Raw genomic sequence first — 22,276 nt, 5'->3', positions numbered from 1 at the left:
TCAATCAATCGTATTTATTGAGCGCTTACTGTGTGCAGAGCACTGTACTAAGTGCTTGGGAAGTACAAGTTGGCAACATATAGAGACAGTCCCTACCCAACAGTGGGCTCACAGTCTAAAAGGGGGAGACAGGTCATGTTGTCCCTTCTCCTGCCTCCATACAGGTCAGAGGGGCCTACCCTACTGTTAGCCACTGTCCCTCGGGCACCATTCCAGCTTCCAAAAATCAATCAATCAATGGCATTAACTAAGCGCTGACTGTGTGCAGAGCACTGTACTAAGCACTGGGGAGAGGACAATACAACAGAGTTGGTAGTCACGTTCCCTGCCCACGAAGAGCTGACAGTCCAGAGGGAGAGACAGACATTAAAATAAATTACAGTAGAGAAGCAGCGTGGCTCAGTGGAAAGAGCCCAGGCTTGGGAGGCAGAGGTCATGGGTTCTAATCCCGGCTCTGCCACTTGTCTGCTATGTGACTTTGAGCAAGTCACTTCACTTCTCTGGGCCTCAGTTCCCCCATCTGTAAAATGGGGAATAAGACTGTGAGCCCCACGTGGGACAACCTGATCACCTTGTATCTACCCCAGTGCTTAGAACAGTGCTTGGCACATAGTAAGCGCTTAACAAATACCAACATTTATTTCCAGCGCTTAGAACAGTGCCCAGTGCTTAGAACAGTGCTCTAGCGCTTAGAACAGTGTTTTGCACATAGTAAGCGCTTAATGAATGCCATAAAAAAACCATAAGTACTGTGGGGATGAGGGTGGGGTGAATGGCAACAGCTTAAAGGGTACAGATCTAAGTGCAAGGGTGACGCATAAGGGAGAGGGTGGAGGATAAATGAGGGCTTCGTCGGAGAAGGCCTATTCGAGGAGATGGGGTTTTAATACAGCTCTGATAATCCTTGCTCCTGGGAAGTTCTACCTCACTGCTAACCTCCATCTCGCCTACCTTTCCGGGGCAAGAGAAAACAGCTGATCTCCAGAGAGCCGAAGATCCCTATCGAATCCCACACTCGGCTTTCCCTTTTCTCCACAGCCAGAGAACTATCTTCCACCTTCATCATCATTAGCAACCACAGCACTATTTGCCAAGCCCCTGCTGGCTACCCAGTCGGCTATCACACGCTTAGGTAATCAACAGAAGTATAAAGGCACCGTCCCTAACTGCAATGAGCTCCCTCTCTAACAATCGATCAATCGCATTTATTGAACCTTACTGTGTGCAGAGCACTGTACTGAGCGCTTGGGAGAGTACTGTATAACAGAGCTGACAGACACGTCCCCTGCCCACAATGAGCTTAGGGGAAGGGAGTCATCAGTAGCGCATACACTAATTGAAGGGAGCTGAGAACATATTTTAAGTGGGACAATCAGTGTGGCCTAGTGGAAAGAGCCCGGGCCTGGAGTCAGGGGACCTGGGTCCTCCTCCTGGCTCTGCCGCTCGCCTGCTATTTGGCCTTGGGTCGGTGACTTCATTTCTCTGGGCCTCAGCTTCCTCATCTGAAAAATGAGGACGAAATGCCTGTTCTCCCTCCCATTTAAACTGCGAAGCCCAAGTGGGACAGGACTGTGTCCAAATCTGCTTAAATCCTTTCTATGCTACTGCTTGGTACAATGCTTTTCACCTAGTACGTACTTAACTAGTATGTACTGTGAGCCCCCCATGCGACAACCTGATTACCTTGTATCCACCAGCGCTTAAAACAGTGCTTTGCACATAGTAAGTGCTTAATAAATGCCATTATTTACAAATACCAAAATTATTAATTAAAAAGACCAGGACAGGTGGATCCGAAAATACAAGAACAGGGTTTGAGCGGCTGAGAGCCTGCATAACCGGGAGCTGGGCGGAGGAGGAGGAAGTGAGGACGGATCAGGAAAGGACTCATGAAATAAAACTGTTCATTAAACACGCACTATGTACCTAACACTGTGCTAAGCACTGAAGTAGGTACAGGATAACCGAGGTACAGGATTAATCAAGAGTATTTATTGAGTGCCGACTATGTGCAGAGCAATGTAGTAAGCACCTAGAACACTGCCGGCACTTAGAACGCTGCTAGGCACATAGTAAGCGCTTAACAAATGCCATTATTATTATAATACAACAAAGTTGGGAGATGTTCCCTGCCCACAAGGAGTTGACAGTATATAGGAGCCCTACATGGGGCCCAAAGTCTAAGAGGGAAGGAGAACAGGGATCTTCTCTCCATTTTACAGAGGAGGAGACTGAGGTCCACTGAGGTGAAACGACTTGCTCGAGGTCACACAACAAGCCAGGGGCCAAGTTAGAATTAGAAGCCGGGCTTCCCCCCCGCCAGCCCCTGCGCTCTTTCCACTAAGTCAAGCTGCCCCTTGGCCACCAGGCAGACCCACCTGGAGCCTGCAGGGCCGGGGGTCTCACGGGGTCACTCCCGGAGTCGGGGAGGCAATCTGGGCATCATTGAGCATCAAGAAAAAGGAGGAAATCTCCCCACATGGTCCCCCAGCCCAGAGGAAATAAGGGTCTTCACTTTGGAGGTGACTTTAGCTCTAGTCACTGGGACTCCAAGCTTATTCCCCATGAAGAACAGAAGATGTCGGACGGGGAGCGGGGAGCGGACTGGATTTGCTCATGCTTTTTTTTTTTTATAATGGTATTTCTTAAGTGCTTTCTATGTGCCAGGCACTGTTCTAAGCGCTGGGATAGGTACCAAGTAATCAGGTTGGATACGGTCCATGTCCCACATGGGGCTCATGGTCCTTAGCACAGATTCGTTTGTGGCTGACAGGGCTTGGGGGCCGTTTTACACTCAGGGGTTGGCCTGGCTCCCAGTTATCCCCGTGTGAAGGGAAACACAGAGTCCCCGGGGTGATCCGGCCTGCCCTCCTGCTGCAGGCTGGGTGGCGGGGCGCCCCCTCACCTCATCTCTCCTCATTTAAATCCCTCCTATGTGGGCTTCCATCATTTGCCAGTTAAGTCAACTCATTTTCTACTAAACCCAATTTCACCCATGGTTGGAGTAAAAGCTTGGTAATTTTTCCTCCTGCCATGTACTATTAATGGCGCCTGAAATTATGCAAATAAAATTGACAAGGACAAAGGCATTTCCGGAGAAAGTACAGAGGGGGAGATCTGTCATTTAAAAACAGTCGACTCCGACACCCGTTCCCCGAACGTCAGGCTAAACTCTCAGCAAGACAGGCTAATCCCATGTTTCCCTCCTCCCTCTCCTGGGTCCCCCTCCCCACTGGTTCACCGCCAACAACCGCCTCGGGAGCTCCCGACCCCGGGGAGGCTCTCCCCGTCCGAGGGCCGCTTCCCCCCCTGCAAGGAAGCTGTCCATCAATCGACTGGGCTCTCCGTGCCACTCGGACTGGTGGCTGTCCCTGCTACTGGGAATGCACAATGGAGTGGCAATGGACTGACGGCAGCTGCTGGGGTGGGCGGAGGGGTCAGAGGGGCGAGGGGCGGGGTGTGGGCCAATAACAGAACTCTGCGGATGGACACATGCGGGTGGAATTCTGCAGGTGGAATTTCAAGGATGGAGTCCCTATGGAAGTCCAAATATGAAATTCCACCAACAGACATCTGAGGATGAAGGTTTGCCAGTCTGAGGATGAAATTCTGAGGATGGAAATCTGAGGATGGGATAGAGCCAACGGAATTCCGAGGATGGGGATTAGCCAGTGGAACCAGAACCCACTCTGTGTCTCCAAAGTGGGGGGCAAGGGGTAGCCTAGGGAGAGCCTTAGATTCTTTCAAATGCTTCTGAGCGCTTAGTTGGGTGCTCTGCCCATGGTAGTTGCTCAGTGAAGGCTGGTGATTAAAGTATGACTGCCTTCCCCCTCTGTAGGTCCACACCCACTTCCTGTCCCCACAGAAAACTGAGCCGTGTACGGAGCTGAGCTCTCACCTCTGACCTCTGAGCCTCACCCTTCCCTCCCAGGCTCCGCCCGGCACACACCTCTGCAGTTCCTTCAGAGAGACAGTGACCTTGAGGCCGTGGCCCAGGACAAAGAGGGCGGCCAAGATATCCGCCCACTGCACCATCTCTCCCAGGGGCCCCCCCTTGAGCACCCGCGGGCTGAACACGTCCCCCGACTCCTCCGTCAGGAAGCCGATGTGAACGAGGATCTGCAACAGGGAGAGAGGGGTTGTCGTCAGCGGTGGGTAAGGGGCACTCTCGGGGAAGGGGGCGGTGGGCTCCGGGTTGGACTGCAGGACCCACCCCGCAACAGTGATGGTGCCTAGCCCCGAGTGTGGCGGGGGGCCCTCGATAACCTTCAGCCTCCCTCCCGCTGCGGGGTGGTGATTGGGTCTGAGCTCCATGGAAACGGCATCTCTCACTCCACCTGCTTCTGGCCAGGCCGGGGGTCGGTCAACTTCCGCTCCAGGCGCTGGGCGGCCCGGGCCCACTGGGCCGCTAGCCGCTTGGCCCTGTTCTTCATGAACGTCAGGGACTCCTTCCCGCTGCCCATCAGGTCCAGGAGGACGGACAGGTTGCTCCGGAAAGTGGCCTGGGGAGGACGATACTGTGGCTCAACCCGGGCAGGGGGCCCGGCTGAGCACCGTCCCAGTGGCAGGGAGAGCCTGGCAGCCCGATGCCCACTTCTCCTCAAGATGGGTGCTGGGCCCGGGCCAGCTGCTGGAGGTGGCAGTGACCCTCTCAGACCACCCCATCACATCGCTCGCCCCCCCCCCGGGGCTTGTGCCCTCTTCAGCTTAGGCACCAACCCTACCCCTGGGGACCCTGGGTGGGTCAAAAGCCTTGTGCCCTGGACCCCCAGCAGTCCCCCAGGGCCCCTCCCCCAAGATCTTCAATCCAGACCCGGATGGGTGGGGACGCACCTGGACTTTGGGGAGGGGTTGGAGAGAGGGCCGGGCCCCCACTGAGCGGTTCCTCCAGGGCATCGGCGGGCAGAACCACTCGACCTCGCTGAGGTAGATGAGGAAGGAACACTCGGTGCCATCCACGCCGAAGAAGGCGTAGCAGGGGTCGGAGGTCCAGCGGGCACGCATCCACTGAGGGGCCGGAGTGGAGTCGGGGATGGGAAGGAGGGGTGCGGTCAGCTGAGGCCCGGCTCCCGCCCGCCACCCACCCCGCGGCCTCTCCACAGCCCCGCGTCGCTCACCTCCACCTTTCCCGAGCAGTCGGGGAACTTGGGGTCATTGGGCACTTCGCACTGGTCCCGTCGGCTCTCGAGCCCTGAGGGGAGAGAAGGCGGCTGAGTGGGGAAGTGACCCAAAAGGCAGCTTCCAGGGAGGCAGGGGAATGGCCTCGGGGGTGGCCAGCTGGTCCCATCCATCCCAGGGGGGCTTGGAGGGCAGCAGAGAACCCTCAAGCGGGAGAACCGGGTTGCCCGGTGCTGCCCCTCCTCAACACTGGACCAGAAACAGAGGCAGCAAGGGCAAAGGCCGGGCAGCTGGGGGTGGCAGCCCTTACTGTTTGGACCCACCCAGCCCTGATGGAGAGGGGACCCCCATTCTCTGAAGGGTTTCCCTCAGGGCCTCCACGGCCGGGGCCGGAATCTGCAGAGAGAACAGGGCAGGGCCCGGTCCCACCTTTGGCTTGCAAGAGGCTGGTGCGCAGGATCTGGTCCACCTTCACCGCGATGTCGGACACGTTCTGGGCGATGGCCTGGAGCCGTTCCATCAGGCCGGCCGTGGGCGGGAGCCTGAGCAGGGGAGGACGTGGATCCGTGAGCCCTCACCTGCCCTCCGAGGGCCCCGATCCCGCCTCCCACCACCCCGAAAGGAAACCTAAGGCAGGAAGGGGAGGACTTTTGCCAACGCCTCACTGTTTCAAAGAATGAACCCTTTTTGATGTTCGTTCTTGAATGGAGTCTGAAAAGAGAGAGGGAGATAGGCCCCAGATACTTTATGGACAGGAGGGAGAATATTAAGTGAATACAGAATCAATCAATCAGTGTTTCTTAATTGAATGCCTCATGCGTGCAGAGTTTGGGAGAGCAGGGTAGCAGCAAGACGTGTTCCCTGCCCTCAAGAGGTTGACAGTCTAATGGGAGATTCTGGTAGGAGCCAATTCTGTACAAAGAGCGGGGGAAGCACGTCATTCTGTGAGAGCCACGATGACATGCCCAAAATGACACGCCCTCAATGACATAAACCAAGCAGACGGACTGAAGGGGCCAACTGAGATCCATAGGCATTTCTGTAGGTATGTATGTATGCATGTATGAGTGTGGCCAGACCCAGGGTCCCTGCCCTCAAGGAGCTTCCACGGAAGGAGGTGCAAAAGTCCCGGATTTGAAAAACATTATTTGCTCCTCCACCGGCCCTTCTTCCTCTGGCTGCATTTGGCAGCGGCATTCAGCCGCTCCCCTCAACTGAACAACTGGAGAAAACCGACCACCCAGCCAGGCGTCTTTCTGTTTGGGATTCAACAGTTTTCATAGGAGAATGAAACATTTTTAGCATGAAACATATCCGTACCGGGGCCTTGAAATAGTACAGATGGCATCTGCCTCCCTTACTGAGCTGTGCTTGATCACAGCCCGGAGGTTGGGCGCCGCTATTATTATACCGGACCGAGCACTGGCACGGAGTTTTCTATTTTCAAAGTGGTTTATCATCAGCCCGTCCTCCCAGCTTATCGGGAGAAGAGGCAGGAGAAAGTTTAGGAGAGCGAGCAGAGAACCCAGGCTGAATACTGAAGCAGTGAGGCGGAGCTCAGACCAAGCAAGGGCGAGGGTCGAGGGAAGACTGGGGCGGTGGGTCCCGGGAATGTCCGGTGGGGAGGGACCCCTCCAACAGGTGCCAAAGTCAATGCCTTGAGTCAGGACTCTCCCGGAGCCTCCAGGGCCTCTCTGGTGGGAATTCTGCGCCAGATCGGTGGGCAAGGAGCCCTGATGCAACTCTTGGGTCAAGAAACTTTGTCTGCAAATTGTTGGATTGCCTGGGGCTGCCGCTGGCATGTCGGTACCTCACTCGCATAAACGGGGAGTGAAGTGGCCGTCTGGCTTCACCAAGATGGGATAGAAGCCGAAAAGCCAGTGGTGGAGTGCAATGCTGGGAAACGCCATCCTCCGGAACCTCCGGAGCAGAGTCCCCAAGAAAGGCTTCCCACCCCTGTGGTGGCACAACCACCCGTAACCCTGCTGTACATAATCAATCAATCAATCAATCAATCAATCATATTTATTGAGCGCTTACTGTGTGCAGAGCACTGTACTAAGCGCTTGGTAAGTACAAGTTGGCAACATATAGAGACAGTCCCTACCCAACAGTGGGCTCACAGTCTAAAAGGGGGAGACGGAGAACAAAACCAAACATACTAACAAAATAAAATAAATAGAATAGAAATAGATATGTACAAGTAAAATAAATAAATAGAGTAATAAATATGTACAAACATATATACATATATACAGGTGCTGTGGGGAAGGGAAGGAGGTAAGATGGGGGGATGGAGAGGGGGACGAGGGGGAAAGGAAGGAAGGGGCTCAGTCTGGGAAGGCCTCCTGGAGGAGGTGAGCTCTCAGTAGGGCCTTGGACTACATACCGACTTTTGTGTGTGTGTGTTTGTGATATTTGCTAAGTGCTGTCTATGTGCCAAGCACTGTTCTCAGCACTGGGGTAGATCCGAGTTAATTAGGTTAGACAGAGTCCCTGACCCGCATGGGGCTCAAAGTTTAAGTAGGAGGGAGAACAGGAGAAATGAGGCACAGAGACATGAAGTGACTTGCCCGAGATCACAGAGCCAGTGATTGGCAGAGCTGGGATTAGAACCCAGGCCCTCTGACGCCCATGTCTGTGCTCTTTCTACTAGGCCATGATGCTTCTCTTTCACCATCTCTCCAGTCGCTTCTTCTTCCAACCTGTAATTTCTTTTGTGCCTGTATCCCCCGCACTACTGAAAGCCACTTGAGGGCTGGGATGATGCATTTCCCTTCTATTGTTTGCTTCCAAGCACTTGGTATGGTGCCCAATACGGAGCTCTTCCCACAGGAGGCACTCAGGAAATACCTCCGATCGATTGACTGGTCATATTCCTTGAGCGTTTACTGTGTGCAGAACACTGTACTAAGCACTAGGGAGAGTTCAATGTAACAATACAACGGACACATTCCCTACCCAAAAAGAGTTTACATTCTATAGGGGGAGATGGACACTAATATGAATAAATACATTGCAGATATGGACATAAGTGCTGCAGGCCTCGGAGGAGGGATAAATAAAGGGAGCGAGTCAGGACAATGCAGAAGGGAGTGGAAAAATAGGAAACGAGAGCTTAGTCAGGGAAGGCCTCTTGGAGAAGATGTGCCTTCAATAAGGCTTTGAAGGGGGAAGAGTAATTGTCTTTCGGATATGAAGAGGGAAGGCGGTCCAGGCCAGAGGCAGGACGTGGGCGAGAGGTCGGCGGCTCTCGGTGTCTCCCTCTGCCTTTCTTTTTCTGCTTCTTTCTATTTCTATTGAGCGTGGTCCCAGAAGTCAGAAGGACCTGGGTTCTAATTTCGGCTCCACTACTTCTCTACTGCCGTGTGACCTCTGTAAAATGGGGATTAAGACTGTGAGCCCATGGGGGACATGGACTGAGTCCAACCTGATTACGTCGCATCTACCCCAGTGCTTAGAACAGTGCCTGGCATATAGTAAGCGCTTAACAAATACCGTAAAAGAAATACATATACGTTCCATACACTGACATACAAAGACACAGATATGCAAGGGTCCAAACCCATAAACACACACATACACACACTGTCCACCGTGCAGACACCCCAGCATGCACGGAAACAGCCCCAAGATGCTTCCAGCGGATCCCGTAGGCAGACACGGACACCACACCTGGGGCAAAGACGCCGGATTTACCACAGGGAGCCAAGGACCGATCTCCCACAGTCACAGACCCAAACACATCCACAGCCCCCCAGCGACAGGGGGGTCGCTGGGGATGCGAGGGGGTCCCTCTTCCCGGCTACCAGCACCGCCGGCCCCCGAAACAAGGCCCCTGAGCAGCTGAGGCTCGGACTGGAAAGGACTTTCTGAATTTCGGGGCTCAGGGGCAGACCAGCGGTGGAAAGCCAGTCTGAGCATTCATTCATTCATATTGAGTGCTTACTGTGTGCAGAGCACCTGACTAAGCTCTTGGAAAGCACAGACACTCTTCTGTGAGAATGCGCTGAAAGGAGCAAATCAAAGTCCTGCTGATTCTTTCCTTTCCCTCAGGACATGGGCCCTCCTGCCCCCCTCCCCAGGACTGCCTGTGGAGACCAGATTCCTGGATGTCTGGGTGAGTGGCATCGTGTGGGGTCTCTGCCCGGGTAACAGATACCATCCTCATCATCAGTGGCAATTGCTGAGGGTCTACTGAGCACCGAGCACTGAACTGTGGGGTTACTGAGCCCAGAGCGCTATAATGAGCTCCTACTGAGTGCAGAGCACTGTACCAAGTCCTTACTGAGTACAGAGCTCTGTTATGGGCACCGATTGAGCCGGTCCTCTTGGAGAGGCCGAAGCCCTGGCAGAGGAGAGGCCAGTGGACTATGACCACCTGCCAGTTCCAGCATGTACCCACCCTGGAGGGAAGCCCCACCTTTACCTGGGTCAAACTGGGGAGCAGGCCCCTCCACGGGATGTCTCTATGGGCCGGGGGCTATTTCTAGTCAACCCAGTGTACAAAGGGTTGGGCACTGGCTGTCCCTGGGGAAACCGCCCTCCCTGCCACTGCTGTCGTCAGGTAAACGTAAGTGGGCAGGGGGTACCCACCTGAGCAGGCTGGTCCCTGGAAGCTCTGGTCCCGCTCTGGGGGGGCTCTGTGAGGCTGCCCCTGCCAGCCCGACTGAGCCAGGGAATCACACTCTGGCCAGTCTCGGGGTGGAGATGGGGAGGTGCTGATACCCAACGTTGGGAGGAACCATCATCATCATCATCAATCATATTTATTGAGCGCTTACTGTGTGCAGAGCACTGTACTAAGCGCTTGGAAAGAACAAATTGGCAACATCTAGAGACAGTGCCTGTGAGGGAGTGTGTGAGTGTGTGTGTGTGTGTGTGTCTATGTATGTAGGAGAAAGGGAGAGGGTGGGTGTGAAAGGGTGTGAGTGGGTGGGAGAGGGAGTGGGAGTGACTGTGTGTAACTGGGTGTGCGTGCAAGTGTCTGAGTGTGTGAGAGGGCAGGTGTATGGACCTAAGTGCAATTGGGGGTGTGCGAATGTGTAAGGGAGAGAGTGGGTGAATGAGTTTGAGAGGGGTTGTGGGGTGAGTGAGAGTGTGTGTGTGTGTGTGTGTGTGAGAGAGAGAGAGAGTGAGAGAGAGAGAGAGAGAGAGAGAGAGAGAGAGAGAGAGAGAGAGAGAGAGAGTATGTGCCTAGTCACCATGCGTAACCCTGGACCAAACTGGAGGAGAAAGTGCTGCTGTGCTGGCTCCGCTGGCTATGACGGATCGATGCTATTTCCTGGGAGCCACGAGGCCAGGGCCAGCGGGAGCAGAGGGCCCGCTTCCTCCTTCCCTCCTCCTTTCCCTGACAGGCAGAGGACAGGAGAAGTGGGAGGAGGAGAAGGAAGGGGACAAGGGGGAGAAGAAGGAGGAGGCAGCAGCAGTGGTTCCCAGCTAGGAGTCAGGGGGTGCTGGGAGAGAGCCCCCAGTTGATCTGCAGGCTCCTTACACTGTGACACGTGGCTACGTGCTGCCAACTGAATCATCCATCAGGTCCACGGAGGCCCCAGGTGGGTGCCAGGTCAGGTGGCCAGTACCAGCCCAGGGCAGTGAGGACAGGTGAGGGCAAAGCTGCCCGGCAGGCCAAGCAGAACCTTGGCAAATCTGACTGGGCTGCAGCTTAGAAAAGCCAACTACCTCTCTCTCTCCCTCCCTTCCCCCACAGCTCTCTTTCCTCCGGGGCCTTTGGGCCAGTGCTGATTTGCATGGCTATTACATGCCCCTTTATCTACACCAAACAGCCATGCCAGCCCTGGGAGAAAGAGAAGGAGGAGGAGACAGAGGAGGAAGAAGGGAAGGAGAGATTCTTCCGAGCACTCGAGCACCCGTGCCAAACCCCTGGTGTTGACGTTGCCAAGGACACGGACTACCGCGTCGATAGCAGTCGTTAAGGAAAGCCACAGCAGAAGTCGGGCACACGAAATTGTCGGGTAACAACTGGAGAAGCAGAGTGGCCTCGTGGAAAGAGCACAGGCCTGAGAATCAGAGGACCTGGGTTCTCATCCCAGCCCTGCCACTTATCTGCTGGGCGACCTCGGGCAAACCACTTCACTTCTCTGGGCCTCAGTTACCTCATCTGTAAAATGGGGTGAAAAATCTCTGTTCTTCCCTCCCTCTTAGCCTGTGAGCCCCATTTGGGACAGGGACTGTGTCCAGCCTGATTAGTTTGCATCTACCCCAGCGCTGGGCACAGTGCCCGCCACATAGTAAGCGCTTAACAAACACCACTGGACAAACAGTTGAGTCACAGTGGGAAGCCCGCACCCGGGGAGTCTGGCCAGAAGGACCCCGCGGCTGACTTCCAGGGGAGCCTCAGCCAGTGGGGAGGGAACCAGGCCTGCGGGTGGAGGGGTAAGGGGAGAGGATCCCGGCACCCGGCTCTCACCTGTGGGTGGAAAAGTGTCCGTCTCCGGCCCTGCGCAGCTCGCTGCCATTCTCTAGGCGGGCCAGCGCATCCATGCGTTTCACCATCAGCTCCAGCAGATCGCTCATTTTGCGTAGGACGCCTCGGGACTCCAGGGCACCCATCACTGCGGGCAGAGAGCACGGGGGCACGGTCAGGCCTCAGGGCTGGGGGGGAGCCTTCCAGACAGAGAGGTGATCCTACCCCGAATGGCGATTATAGGGGGCGGCGGAGGATGAACGGTCCCACCCCTAACCGGGACGGTCGACCACCCATCAACCCATCAACCAGTGAGTTGATTTATAGAGCGTCTACTTTATAGACACTTTACAATCAATCAATCAATCGCATTTATTGAACGCTTACTGTGTGCAGATCACTGGACTAAGCGCTTGGGAAGTACAAGTCGGCAACACATAGAGACAGTCCCTACCCAACAGTGGGCTCACAGTCTAGAAGGGGGAGACGGAGAACAAAACCAAACATACTAACAAAATAAAATAAATAGAATAGATATGTACATGTAAGATAAATAAATGGAGTAATAAATATGTACAAACATATATCATCATCATCATCAATCGTATTTATTGAGCGCTTACTGTGTGCAGAGCACTGGACTAAGCGCTTGGGAAGTACAAGTCGGGAACATATAGAGACAGTCCCTACCCAACAGTGGGCTCACAGTCTAGAAGGGGGAGACAGAGAACAAAACCAAACATACTAACAAAATAAAATAAATAGAATAGATATGTATATGTAAGATAAATAAATAAATAGAGTAATAAATATGTACAAACATATATACATATATACAACATCTACTGTGAGCAGAGCACTGGGGAGAGTCCACCACATGCAAAACATGTGGTCCCTGCCCTCAGGGCTTATGGTCTAATCAGTCGATCAATCGATCTATGGTGTGGAGAGCACTGTACTAAGCACTTGGGGGAGAGTGGTACAGTGGAGTTGCTGGACACGCCCATAATGACCTTATAGTCTATAGGGAGTCTAGTAGGGGAGAACCATTAGATGGTGCCTCCAGGCATCTTGTTGCTTCCAGAGGGAGACAGAGCTGTGGACTGGAAGGACTGCTGGGTGGTATCAGAAGGGTGAGGGTCCAGAAAGTAAGGTCCCTGAAGAAGCCTGCCCTTACTCCTTCCTCAGAGCTGGGGAGTTGGGCACCATCTCCGGATCACAGTTGTGCCAATGTAAAACAAATGGGTTTCATGCCCTCAGAGCCCCAGCGATACCAGTCAGTTAGCTGTGGCACTGATTATGCACTTACTCTGTGCCAAGCACTGGAGGAGATTCAAGATCATCAGGTCGGATCCAGCGCCTATCCCGCACGGGGCTCACAGTCTAAGTAGGAAGGAGAACAGATTAAGGACTCCCCATTTTCTAGGTGATGAAACTGAGGCCCAGAGAACTGAAATGATTTGCCCAAAGTCACACAGCAGGCAAGTGGCAGGGTTGGAACTGGAACTCGGGTCTCCCGATTACCAGTTTCTGGCACTTTCGTAGGGCCCTACTGCCCTCGCCCTCCTCCCCCTGGAAGGAAGAGCCTTAGTGGAAAGAGCCCAAGCCTGGGAGCCAGAGGACCTGGGTTCTGATCCCAGCTCCACCACTTGCCTGCTGTGGCACCTTGGGCCAGTCACTTCACTTCTCTGGCCTCCATTTCCTCAGCTGTAAAATGGGGATTCAATACCTGCTTTCCCTCTTTCCCTGCTTCCTTCTCAGCCACGCTGAGAAGCAGCGTGGCTCAGTGGAAAGAGCACGGGTTTGGGAATCAGAGGTCATGGGTTCAAATCCCAGCTCTACCAATTGTCAGCTGTGTGACTTTGGGCAAGTCACTTCACTTCTCTGGGCCTCAGTTACCTCATCTGTAAAATGGGGATTAAGACTGTGAGCCCCACGTGGGACAACCTTATCACCTTGTATCCTTCCCTGTGCTTAGAACAATGCTTTGCACATAGTAAGCACTTAACAAATGCCATTATTATTATTATTCCCTCCCCATTACACTGTGAGCTCCATGTGGGATAGAAACCGCATCTGACATCCCCACAGCACCTGTACATATATATACATATATATGTTTGTATGCATTTATTACTCTATTTATTTATTTTACTTGTACATATCTATTCTATTTATTTTATTTTGTTAATATGTTTTGTTTTGTTTTCTGTCTCCCCCTTCTAGACTGTGAGCCCACTGTTGGGTAGGGACCGTCTCTATATGTTGCCAACTTGTACTTCCCAAGTGCTTAGTACAGTGCTCTGCACACAGTAAGCGCTCAATAAATACGATTGATTGATTGAAGGCGGACACCATGGCCTAGAGACTGGGGGGAAGGGTGCTGCATGGATGGATGGATGGAAGGATGGAAAGTGGGCAGATGGGTAGGGAAATAGGAGAATGGCAATGAATGGGTGGATGGGTAGGCAAACGGGTAGACGGACAGATGGATGGGTAAATGGATAAATGGAAAGACGGATGAATGGGTGGGTGGATGGTCCATCGGGTAGATGGGCAGGTAAATGAGGGGATGACCTGATGGGGAGATGGACAAATGAGTGGATAGATGGACAGATGGATTTAGTACAGTGCTCTGCACAAGGTAAATGCTTAATAAATACGACAATGAATGAATGAATGGATGGGCGACTGGATGGTTGGATGGATGGGTGGATAGACGGACCGTTGGGTAGATGGGTGGAGAGATGGTAGATGGACAGTGGGTAGATGGACGGAGTCTCCAACAGACTTAGCCTTGATCCAGTCCCTGAGACCGCAGGACTTAAACCCGGGTTGAGGGGACCGATGAGAGTTAGTGGCTTGCACGGAGCCATTCGTACCCTCTTGCCTTGCCCGGCGAGGTCCCGCTGGGGCACGGGGTGCCACCCAGAAGCCCGGCCCCCACTCTCCCAGCCTCCGTCTCCGAGCAGGGGGAACCCGCACAGAGACACCCCGACAACGCTTCTCCCTTGACGGTTCCCCAGCTCACAGAGCTGGCCAAACGGACCTGGACCAGCCCCGCAGTCGAGGCGCTCTGTCACCGAGCTAACACTGGTTCCCTCCGGATTTCCATATAAATAAGAAGAGTCGGGAGACCGAGCGAGAGAAACAGAGTCCTCTATGCAGAGGTATGGGTGTTTCAACTCCCGGGGAAGCTGGGGGAGGCGGTGAGCGTGTGTGTACGTGTGTGTCTTCCCCGACAACTCTCCTCCGTCCCACTGGCTCCCGGCCAACCCCACGTCTCCCTCGTTCCTCCAGATAAGAGCTGAAAGGTGCTGTCACTCAGCATTTGCTGGCCCAGAGGCAGGAGCAAAATTGTCTCCCTGGGCAAACCAGCCCCGGGAGGCCGGGCCAGCTGAAGGCCGGGTAAGGCGGCTGCCATTAGCAAGACAAGGATGAGATGGCTTGGAGCAGGGGAGCAAGTGTTGACTTCTTTGTGAGTACTTTCTTCCTCCTGAGGAGGCTCCTCAGGGGCCCTTCTCCACCCCTCACTCCCCCATCCCAAGGTGCTGCAAAACCCCCTATTTGAAAGAAGCCAGTACGGGGGTCCGGCCCCACGTTCAGAGTTTTCAGTGGGCCCATTCGCCCGAATGCCAGGGGGGCGGAAACGCTGTCAGAAGATAGGTCCGGGGTGGTTGTCCCATGCCCTAGCCCCTAGGCTAGGAATCTTGGAGACCCCCTCAGACGGCTTTTCTTCCTAATTCTGGGACTCCAAGCCCAGCCCCCAGCACCACAGCTTTGGGCTGGATCAAGCCCAAGCTGGATCAGGGCAGCAGGACCGGTTCGGAGTTCTTTGCGATCCCGTTCCTGACCCCGGTGTGCAGAGAGGGCCACAGGACGCCATGCCCAAGTGCCCCCCAGACCCACCTCCACCACAGGAAAGGAGCCCAGGGAGGGCAGGGCGATGCAAGAGGCAGAGAGTTCCTCTGAGGAGCTTCTGCGAGGACCGGGGTCTCAGGCTTTGAAACCATCCCATCCTGTCACTCCAGAGAGGAGGGCCTGAAAGAAGTGAGTTGGGCATGGCCCAAGGGCCACTGGCCCGGCGGTCAGCCACTGCAGAAAGGGACCTGGAGCAACTCTGGAAAGCCACTTGTGGTGGGAGAATTCCCCACTGAGGCCTGAACACGGGGCAACGGACTTTAACTGCAGCAAGAAAGACTGAGGTCAGACCTACAAAAGAACTTTCCAGAATGAGAGCGGGGACACCTCCTACCCTGAGGAACATTAAAAATGAGGTCCCAGTATTTGGCCCCTCTGGGGGAGGGTGGGGGGAGTCAAAGCCTAAATCAGTAGAGAAAAGAATCCGGGGCCTCCCCCAACCTCTTCCATCCTCCTCCCCAAGCTGATGGGCTGGGAATTCTGGAATCTCTTTTCGGTGAACTCCCTTTTCCCCGATGCTGAGCCATTAGCTTCAATTTGGGAGTCACAGATCTCTGGCAGGTTTGTCTGGGAGTCGCCCAAGGGGCAGAGAAATTGTTTTTCCCTATTTGTTCTCAGTCGGTTTTATTGACTGATGTGTTTTTTTTTTTCCAAATACAGTTGTGAACTGAATTTGCCAAAGTGTTTTGACACAGCGTCGCCTGCTCATCTCACGCGATGTCACGTGCCTCCTTCTCCCGGAGGTTTTCCCGGGGGGCCCCGTCCTCTCTGAGATCTCAGCAACCTTGCTGGGGTACCCAGAGAGGGAGGAGTCATCCCCGGGATCTCATGGGCCTCACCGTGCCTGCCAAGCACCTCTGTCAGCACCGGTGCTGTGCCACGGGGGTGGGAAACGGAGGCGGACGCCACAGTGATAGCCCAGGAGTACCAGTCCTGACAGCTGTTACCCGCTGGGAGGAGGAGCCATTGGCAAGGCTGCCAGCATTCGCCCACTCTGCCCCAAGGGCCAGCGACTTGCTGCGAGGAGCAGGAGTCACTTGTCCCATTGGTGACTCTTTTCCTTTTTTTCCACTCCCTTCTGTCACCCTGACTTGCTCTCTCTATTCATCTTCCCCTCCCAGCCCCACACCACTTACATTCCTCTCCGTAATGTATTTATTTATATTAAAATGTCTGTTTCCCCCTCTAGACTGTAAGCTCGCTGTAGGAAGGGAATGTGTCTCTTACATTGTTATATTGTCCTGTCCCCAGCACTTACTGCAGGGCTCTGTACCCTGTGAGCGCTTAACCAGCACTATCACTGCTACTATTTTAGGTGCTCTCTTTCCCCTCCTCCCTGTAAATTATTTTATGTCTACCTCCTCCATTAGATGATAAGATCCTCTAGGGCAGGAATTGTGTCTTTGATCTCTACAGCCCTCCCCCAAGCACTTGGTATAGTGCTGGGCACCCTGGGGGTGATTAGTAAATACCACTGATTGACTGACTGATTGATTGGAGGCCTTGGCTTCCAGGGGGTTTCTGGTAGTGAGCTGATGTTCCAAGCTTCACAGATCCTTGACTGTTAGGAACTGTTCACAATCCCCTCACGCTTGGATTTGCTCCCTTTAATCACATACTCCCTCAGCCCCATAGCACTTACTTCCAAATCGTAATTTATTTATTTATCTAAATGACCTGCCTCCCCCTCTAGGCTGTAAACTCCTGTGGGCAGGGAAGGGTCTACCAACTCTGTTATACTGTTACTCTCCCAAGCACTTAGCATAGTCTCTGCATGAATACCAGTGATTACCCCACGCTGTCCCCCCCACCCCCAGGAGTTCCACCCACCGATGGGAGTCCTTTGAGGGCACAGGCCGTTTCCCCATGCCACCCTACCTTCCGTGCGGATGGTGAAGGGCGAGTCCCCCGGGCGCCGGGAAGAGAACTGGCCCCCCAAGGACGTCATCAGGAAGCAGAGCGTGAAGAAGCCAATGCCCAAGATGAACAGCCTGTGGAGGGACGGGGAAAGGGGAGGGGGTGTTCAGAGGGACCCAAGAGGGGGGAGCCCAAAGGTGCTGGAAGAAGAGGAGGGTATCAGAGGGGCCCCCGGAGAAACGCTAAGTTCGGGTCGCCTCCCGCGTACTTTCCCCAAAATGAGGAGTGTGATGTCATGGCGGTACACTGAGCGCTCAATGTAATGCGTGTGATGCCCCTGGCACCTCCTCCTCTGGTACCTGTGGGGGTCTTTGCCGGCCACCCGATCTTTTGTGTTCCCCCGTCTAGGGCCCTTCCGGACACAGCTACGGGCCTGGGGGTGGGAGTAGCGGCAGAGGGAGCCGTAGGTGCACCTGGCTGGGGATGGGCCCCTGGAAACCCGACCATCCAGGATAAAATCAGGTGAACGGTCACCCTGAGATAATAGCGGACAGATTCATTCATTCGATCGCATTTATTGAGCGCTTACTGTGTGCAGAGCACTGTACTACGCACTTGGGAAGTACATGTGGCGGCCCCCTACCGTCTTCCACCATCCAGGCAGAAGTTGGGGGGCTCCGCAGGACCCAGGCACAGACAGGCACGCGCCCGCACCGTACCCCTCCCACCCCGGGCCACCTGGGATGTCACTTCCCCTGTTATTCCAGATCAGGTGGGTGCTGGCAGAGGGGCTGAGGTCACCGCCCAGGGCTGGGAGGGGAAGATGGGCTGGAATAAAGAGGTCACTCCTCCCTTCTTTTTTCCCCAAACTCCCCTCCTCCCACAGCCCATCCCCGTGGCATCCCGCCATGGAAAGCAAGGTAGCCCCAGAGAGAAGTGGACCAAGCCACCCAACCCTTCCACCCTCTCCACTCCACCCCCACCCAGCCCGTGCCTGCCCTCATCTTTATGCAAAGCCCCGGGCGTTTTAATCTTCATCATTAGGGCCTGACAGGAGCGGGTGTTTAAACACAGCATTTAATTAGCAATTTCGTCCACTGGAAAAAAAAGAAAACACCTCGCAATTGTTGAAGAAAAAAATATCCCAATTTTTAAATTTCAAGTGAGTTGTAAACACCCACCACGAAAGGGAGCCTGAATCCCCCAGGCTGGGGGTAGGAGGGGGTTTCCCACTGGGGGTCCCCTACAGGCCCTGCTCCAGAAGATAGTGGATAGAGAAGCAGTGTTGCCTAGTGGATAGAGCTCTGGCCTGCATTCTAATCTGGTCTTGGCTACTTGTCTGCTGGGTGACCTCGGGCAAGTCGCTTCACTTCTGTGTGCCTCATTTACTTCATCTGTAAAATGGGGATTACAACCATGAACCCCATGGGGGACATGAGTTATGTCCAGCCTGAGGAGCTTGTATCTACCCCAGCACTTAGTACAGTGACTGGCACATAGTAAGCGCTTAACAAATATCATTAAAAAAAAATGGATCACTCAGGGACAAGGCCCGAGTTCTGGTGAACAGGCCTCGGAGTTGGGGAAGCCTCATGCACAGCACACCCATTCCTTTCCTCACCTGTCCCAGCCCAGGGCTCTGACCCCTCCTTCTCCTTCCAAATCTCCCTCCTCAATCCCCCAGGCCCGGTGCCCCGAGGCTGGCAGGGACCAGTCTGGGCTCCCCAGCTGTGAGTTGGGGGGAAGTAGCTGCCTTTTGAGGCCTGTTTTCCATCCCGAAAGTTGGTGCTTCCTTCCATGAGCTCTGAAGGAGAGAGGGAGTTCGAGGCCTAAACCTCCCTGCACCCTGCCTTCCTCCCCAGTAGGTCAGACCTCACCCTTGGCTCGATATCAGGAGACCCGCACCCCTTGCGAGCGGAGGCCTGGCCCCCGAAACTTGAATGCAGGGAGCTGGGATGGGCGGGGGGGATGCCGGAGGTGGCTCATGGGTGTGTGGATTTGGTCTCCCGGATGGAAAGCAGCCCCACCCTCTGGATCCGGGGACGGGTCTAAATGGCACAAAGTGGGATGCGGATAATTCAGGCCAAAAGTGAGGAAAGGTCCGCTCCGGCCTGCGGGATCCGGCTGCATTTCTGGAGTAGAGCGTGGCCGGGGAACGGGAGGGCGGCAGCGGGGAGGAGGCCGTCCAAGAGCCGGCTGGGCACCGTCTGAGGTGTCCGGGGCGGGCAGTCCCTGGGGCGGACAGTCCCCGCTCCCTTTCCACCCCTGGCTTGCCCGGCTCCGGGGTCAACCCCGGCATCCTCCTGCCTCCAGTCCCGGGCCGGGCCAGGGTGCCCCCCGCTCGCTTGCCTCTGCAGAGGGCCAGTCGGGGGCCTGCCAGCCCTCTCCCCACCACCACCCACTCCCACTTGGGCCCCGTCCGGTGGGTTTCTGTCCGGGCCGGGCCAGGCTGGGCCAGGAGGCAGGGGGCTGGACCGCATGACCCTGGGCGGCTCAGGGTCAGCTCCGATGGGAAGCCGATGGGCTCTGGGTGGTGGCGGGGCCACCCAGCCCCCCGACCCAGCCCCCTGACCCAGCAGGGGCCCCAGCACCTAACGTCATCCAGGGCCCTGTGGCCCTGTCAGGAACATGGCTAGCCCCCTCCCCCGGCCGGCCCCAACCTGTTTTGGGCCCTGCCCTGCCCCGCAGCCCCCTGACCCCGGCAGAGCCCCGAGCAGAGGGTCCCCTGCCCCCCGCGACCCCCGGGGCTCCGTGCGGGGCGGGGGGGGGGGGGGAGAAGGGGAGGGAAGGGAAGGGAAGGGAAGGGGGAGGGTCCGCTCCGGGGCGCTCCGGACCGCGGCTGCGGCGGCTGCCCTGGGGAGGGGCCGCTCCCCGCCCGACACGCGCCCAAACGGGCAGCGCGGGCACGGAAGAAAGGGGCAGGGGCAGAGCAAGAGCAGGGGCAGGACCGGGGCAGGGGCAGAGCCCGGGAAAGGGCAGGGACACAGCCCGGGCAGGGGCAGGGGCAGGGCAGGGGCAGAGGCAGGGGTAGAGGCAGGACAGGGGCAGGGCAGAGGCAGGGCATGGGCAGAGGCAGCGGCAGGGGCAGAGGCAGGGGCAGAGAGGCAGGGGCAGGGAAGAGGCAGGGCCAGGACAGGGGCAGGGGCAGGACAGGGGCAGGGAAGAGGCAGGGGTAGGACAAGGGCAGGAGCGGGGCAGGGCAGGGACAGGGCAGGGACAGGCCAGGGCAGGGGCAGAGGCAGGGGCAGGGCAGGGGCAGGGCAGGGACAGGGCAGGGACAGAGGCAGGGCAGGGGCAGGGGCAGGACAGGGGCAGGGAAGAGGCAGGGACAGGGCAGGGACGGGGCAGGGGCAGGACAGGGGCAGGGCAGGGGCAGGGAAGAGGCAGGGGCAGGGCATGGGCAGGAGCAGGGCAGAGGCAGGGCATGGGCAGGAGCAGGGCAGGGGCAGAGGCAGGGGCAGAGGCAGGGGCAGGACAGGGGCAGGGCAGGGGCAGAGGCAGGGGCAGAGGCAGGGAAGAGGCAGGGGCAGGACATGGGCAGGGCAGGGTCTGGGGCAAAGCCGGGCGGGGTCCGAGGCCCCCTGAGCCGGAGGAGGAGGGCGCAGAGGGGGCCGAGCCCAGCGCTGAGCGGCTCCGGCGGCTCGGGGGTCCCGGGGCCCGGGGGTCCGTTTACCTGAAGGGTCTGAGGTGGACGAGGCACCTTCGGAGCATCATCAGCAGCCCGTCGGGGCCGCCCGCCAGCATCGTTGGCCCCCGGCCGGCCGGGAGGAGCCGGGGGGCGGGGCGGGGGGCTCGGGGACCCCGTCCGGGCCCGGCTGGCTGTCGGTCTGTCTGTCGGTCTGTCTGTCGGTCTGTCTGTCTGGTCTGTCTGTCTGTCGCCCCCCGAGGAGGGGGCTTCACATGCTGGGGTCCCCCCGGGGCCCGGACGGGCTCCCGGGCGGGGGCTCCCGCCGGCCCCGGGCCCGGCTAGCGGCGGGGGGCCCCCCGGGGGGCGCCCATGGCTCGGTGCCGCCCCGGGGCCCGGTCCCCGGCGGTCCCGGTCCCCGGCGGTCCCGGCCCCCCCGGTTCCCGGCCCCCGGCGGTCCCGGCCCCCGGCCCCCGGCCCTAGGAGTGGGAGGCGGCGTCGGAGTCCGGTCCTGGTCCCGGTCCCGGCCCCGGTCCCGGCCCCGGCCCCGGCCCGGCGGCGCTCAGCCCGGCCCGCATTGTTCCCGGCTCGGGCCCCCGCGCTGCTCAGGAGGCGGGGAGACACCGGGGGGCGGGGAAACAGACCCCGGGGACACACCGGGGACCGGCGGGACCAAGCGAGCTCTCTTCCTCCCTTCGAGGCCCTACTGAGAGCTCACCTCCTCCAGCAGGCCTTCCCACACTCAGCCCCCTCCTTCCTCTCCCCCTCCTCCCCCTCTCCATCCCCCCCCGCCTTACCTCCTTCCTTTCCCCAATCAATCAATCGTATTTATTGAGCGCTTACCGTGTGCAGAGCACTGTACTAAGCGCTTGGGAAGTACAAGGTGGCAACATATAGAGACAGTCCCTACCCAACAATGGGCTCACAGTCTAAAATACAGCACCTGTATATATGTATATATGTTTGCACGGATTCATTACTCTATTTATTTATTTATTTTACTTGTACATATCTATTCTCTTTATTTTATTTTGTTAATATGTTTGGTTTTCTTCTCTGTCTCCCCCTTCTAGACTGTGAGCCCACTGTTGGGTAGGGACCGTCTCTATATGTTGCCAGCTTGGACTTCCCAAGCGCTTAGTACAGTGCTCTGCACACAGTAAGCGCTCAATCAATACGATTGATTGATTGATTGATTGATTGACGGGACGGGCGGGGGGGGGGGGAACCGGGCTCCCGAAGCTACAGCGGCCCGCCACCGCCACCTAGCGGACAGAGCGCGCAGCGGACGGGAGCGGCCGCCACCTAGCGGACAGAGCGCGCATGCG

The 22,276-nt window shown here is 56.5% G+C and overlaps 1 protein-coding gene across 2 annotated transcripts in view; it reads right to left on the bottom strand.

Annotated features, from left to right (window-relative positions):
- Positions 1-21,253, bottom strand: part of MGAT5B (alpha-1,6-mannosylglycoprotein 6-beta-N-acetylglucosaminyltransferase B) — a 34,630-nt gene extending 13,377 nt beyond the window's left edge. For both annotated transcript variants that reach the window (XM_038742006.1, XM_038742007.1), the window contains exons 1-8: positions 20,997-21,253; positions 17,345-17,457; positions 11,549-11,693; positions 5,548-5,660; positions 5,118-5,191; positions 4,834-5,007; positions 4,338-4,502; positions 3,950-4,119 (exon numbers count right to left, since the gene is read on the bottom strand). In XM_038742006.1, coding sequence (XP_038597934.1) covers positions 3,950-4,119; positions 4,338-4,502; positions 4,834-5,007; positions 5,118-5,191; positions 5,548-5,660; positions 11,549-11,693; positions 17,345-17,457; positions 20,997-21,067 — 1,025 coding nt within the window. In that variant the 5' untranslated portion in view covers positions 21,068-21,253. The remainder of the gene's footprint in view (positions 1-3,949; positions 4,120-4,337; positions 4,503-4,833; positions 5,008-5,117; positions 5,192-5,547; positions 5,661-11,548; positions 11,694-17,344; positions 17,458-20,996) is intronic.
- Between the last annotated feature and the right edge of the window lie 1,023 nt (positions 21,254-22,276).

This window comes from Tachyglossus aculeatus, unplaced genomic scaffold, assembly GCF_015852505.1.
Source record: "Tachyglossus aculeatus isolate mTacAcu1 unplaced genomic scaffold, mTacAcu1.pri SUPER_34, whole genome shotgun sequence".
In the NCBI taxonomy this organism is placed as follows: domain Eukaryota; kingdom Metazoa; phylum Chordata; class Mammalia; order Monotremata; family Tachyglossidae; genus Tachyglossus; species Tachyglossus aculeatus.
This window is presented reverse-complemented; position numbering and strand designations above follow the sequence as displayed.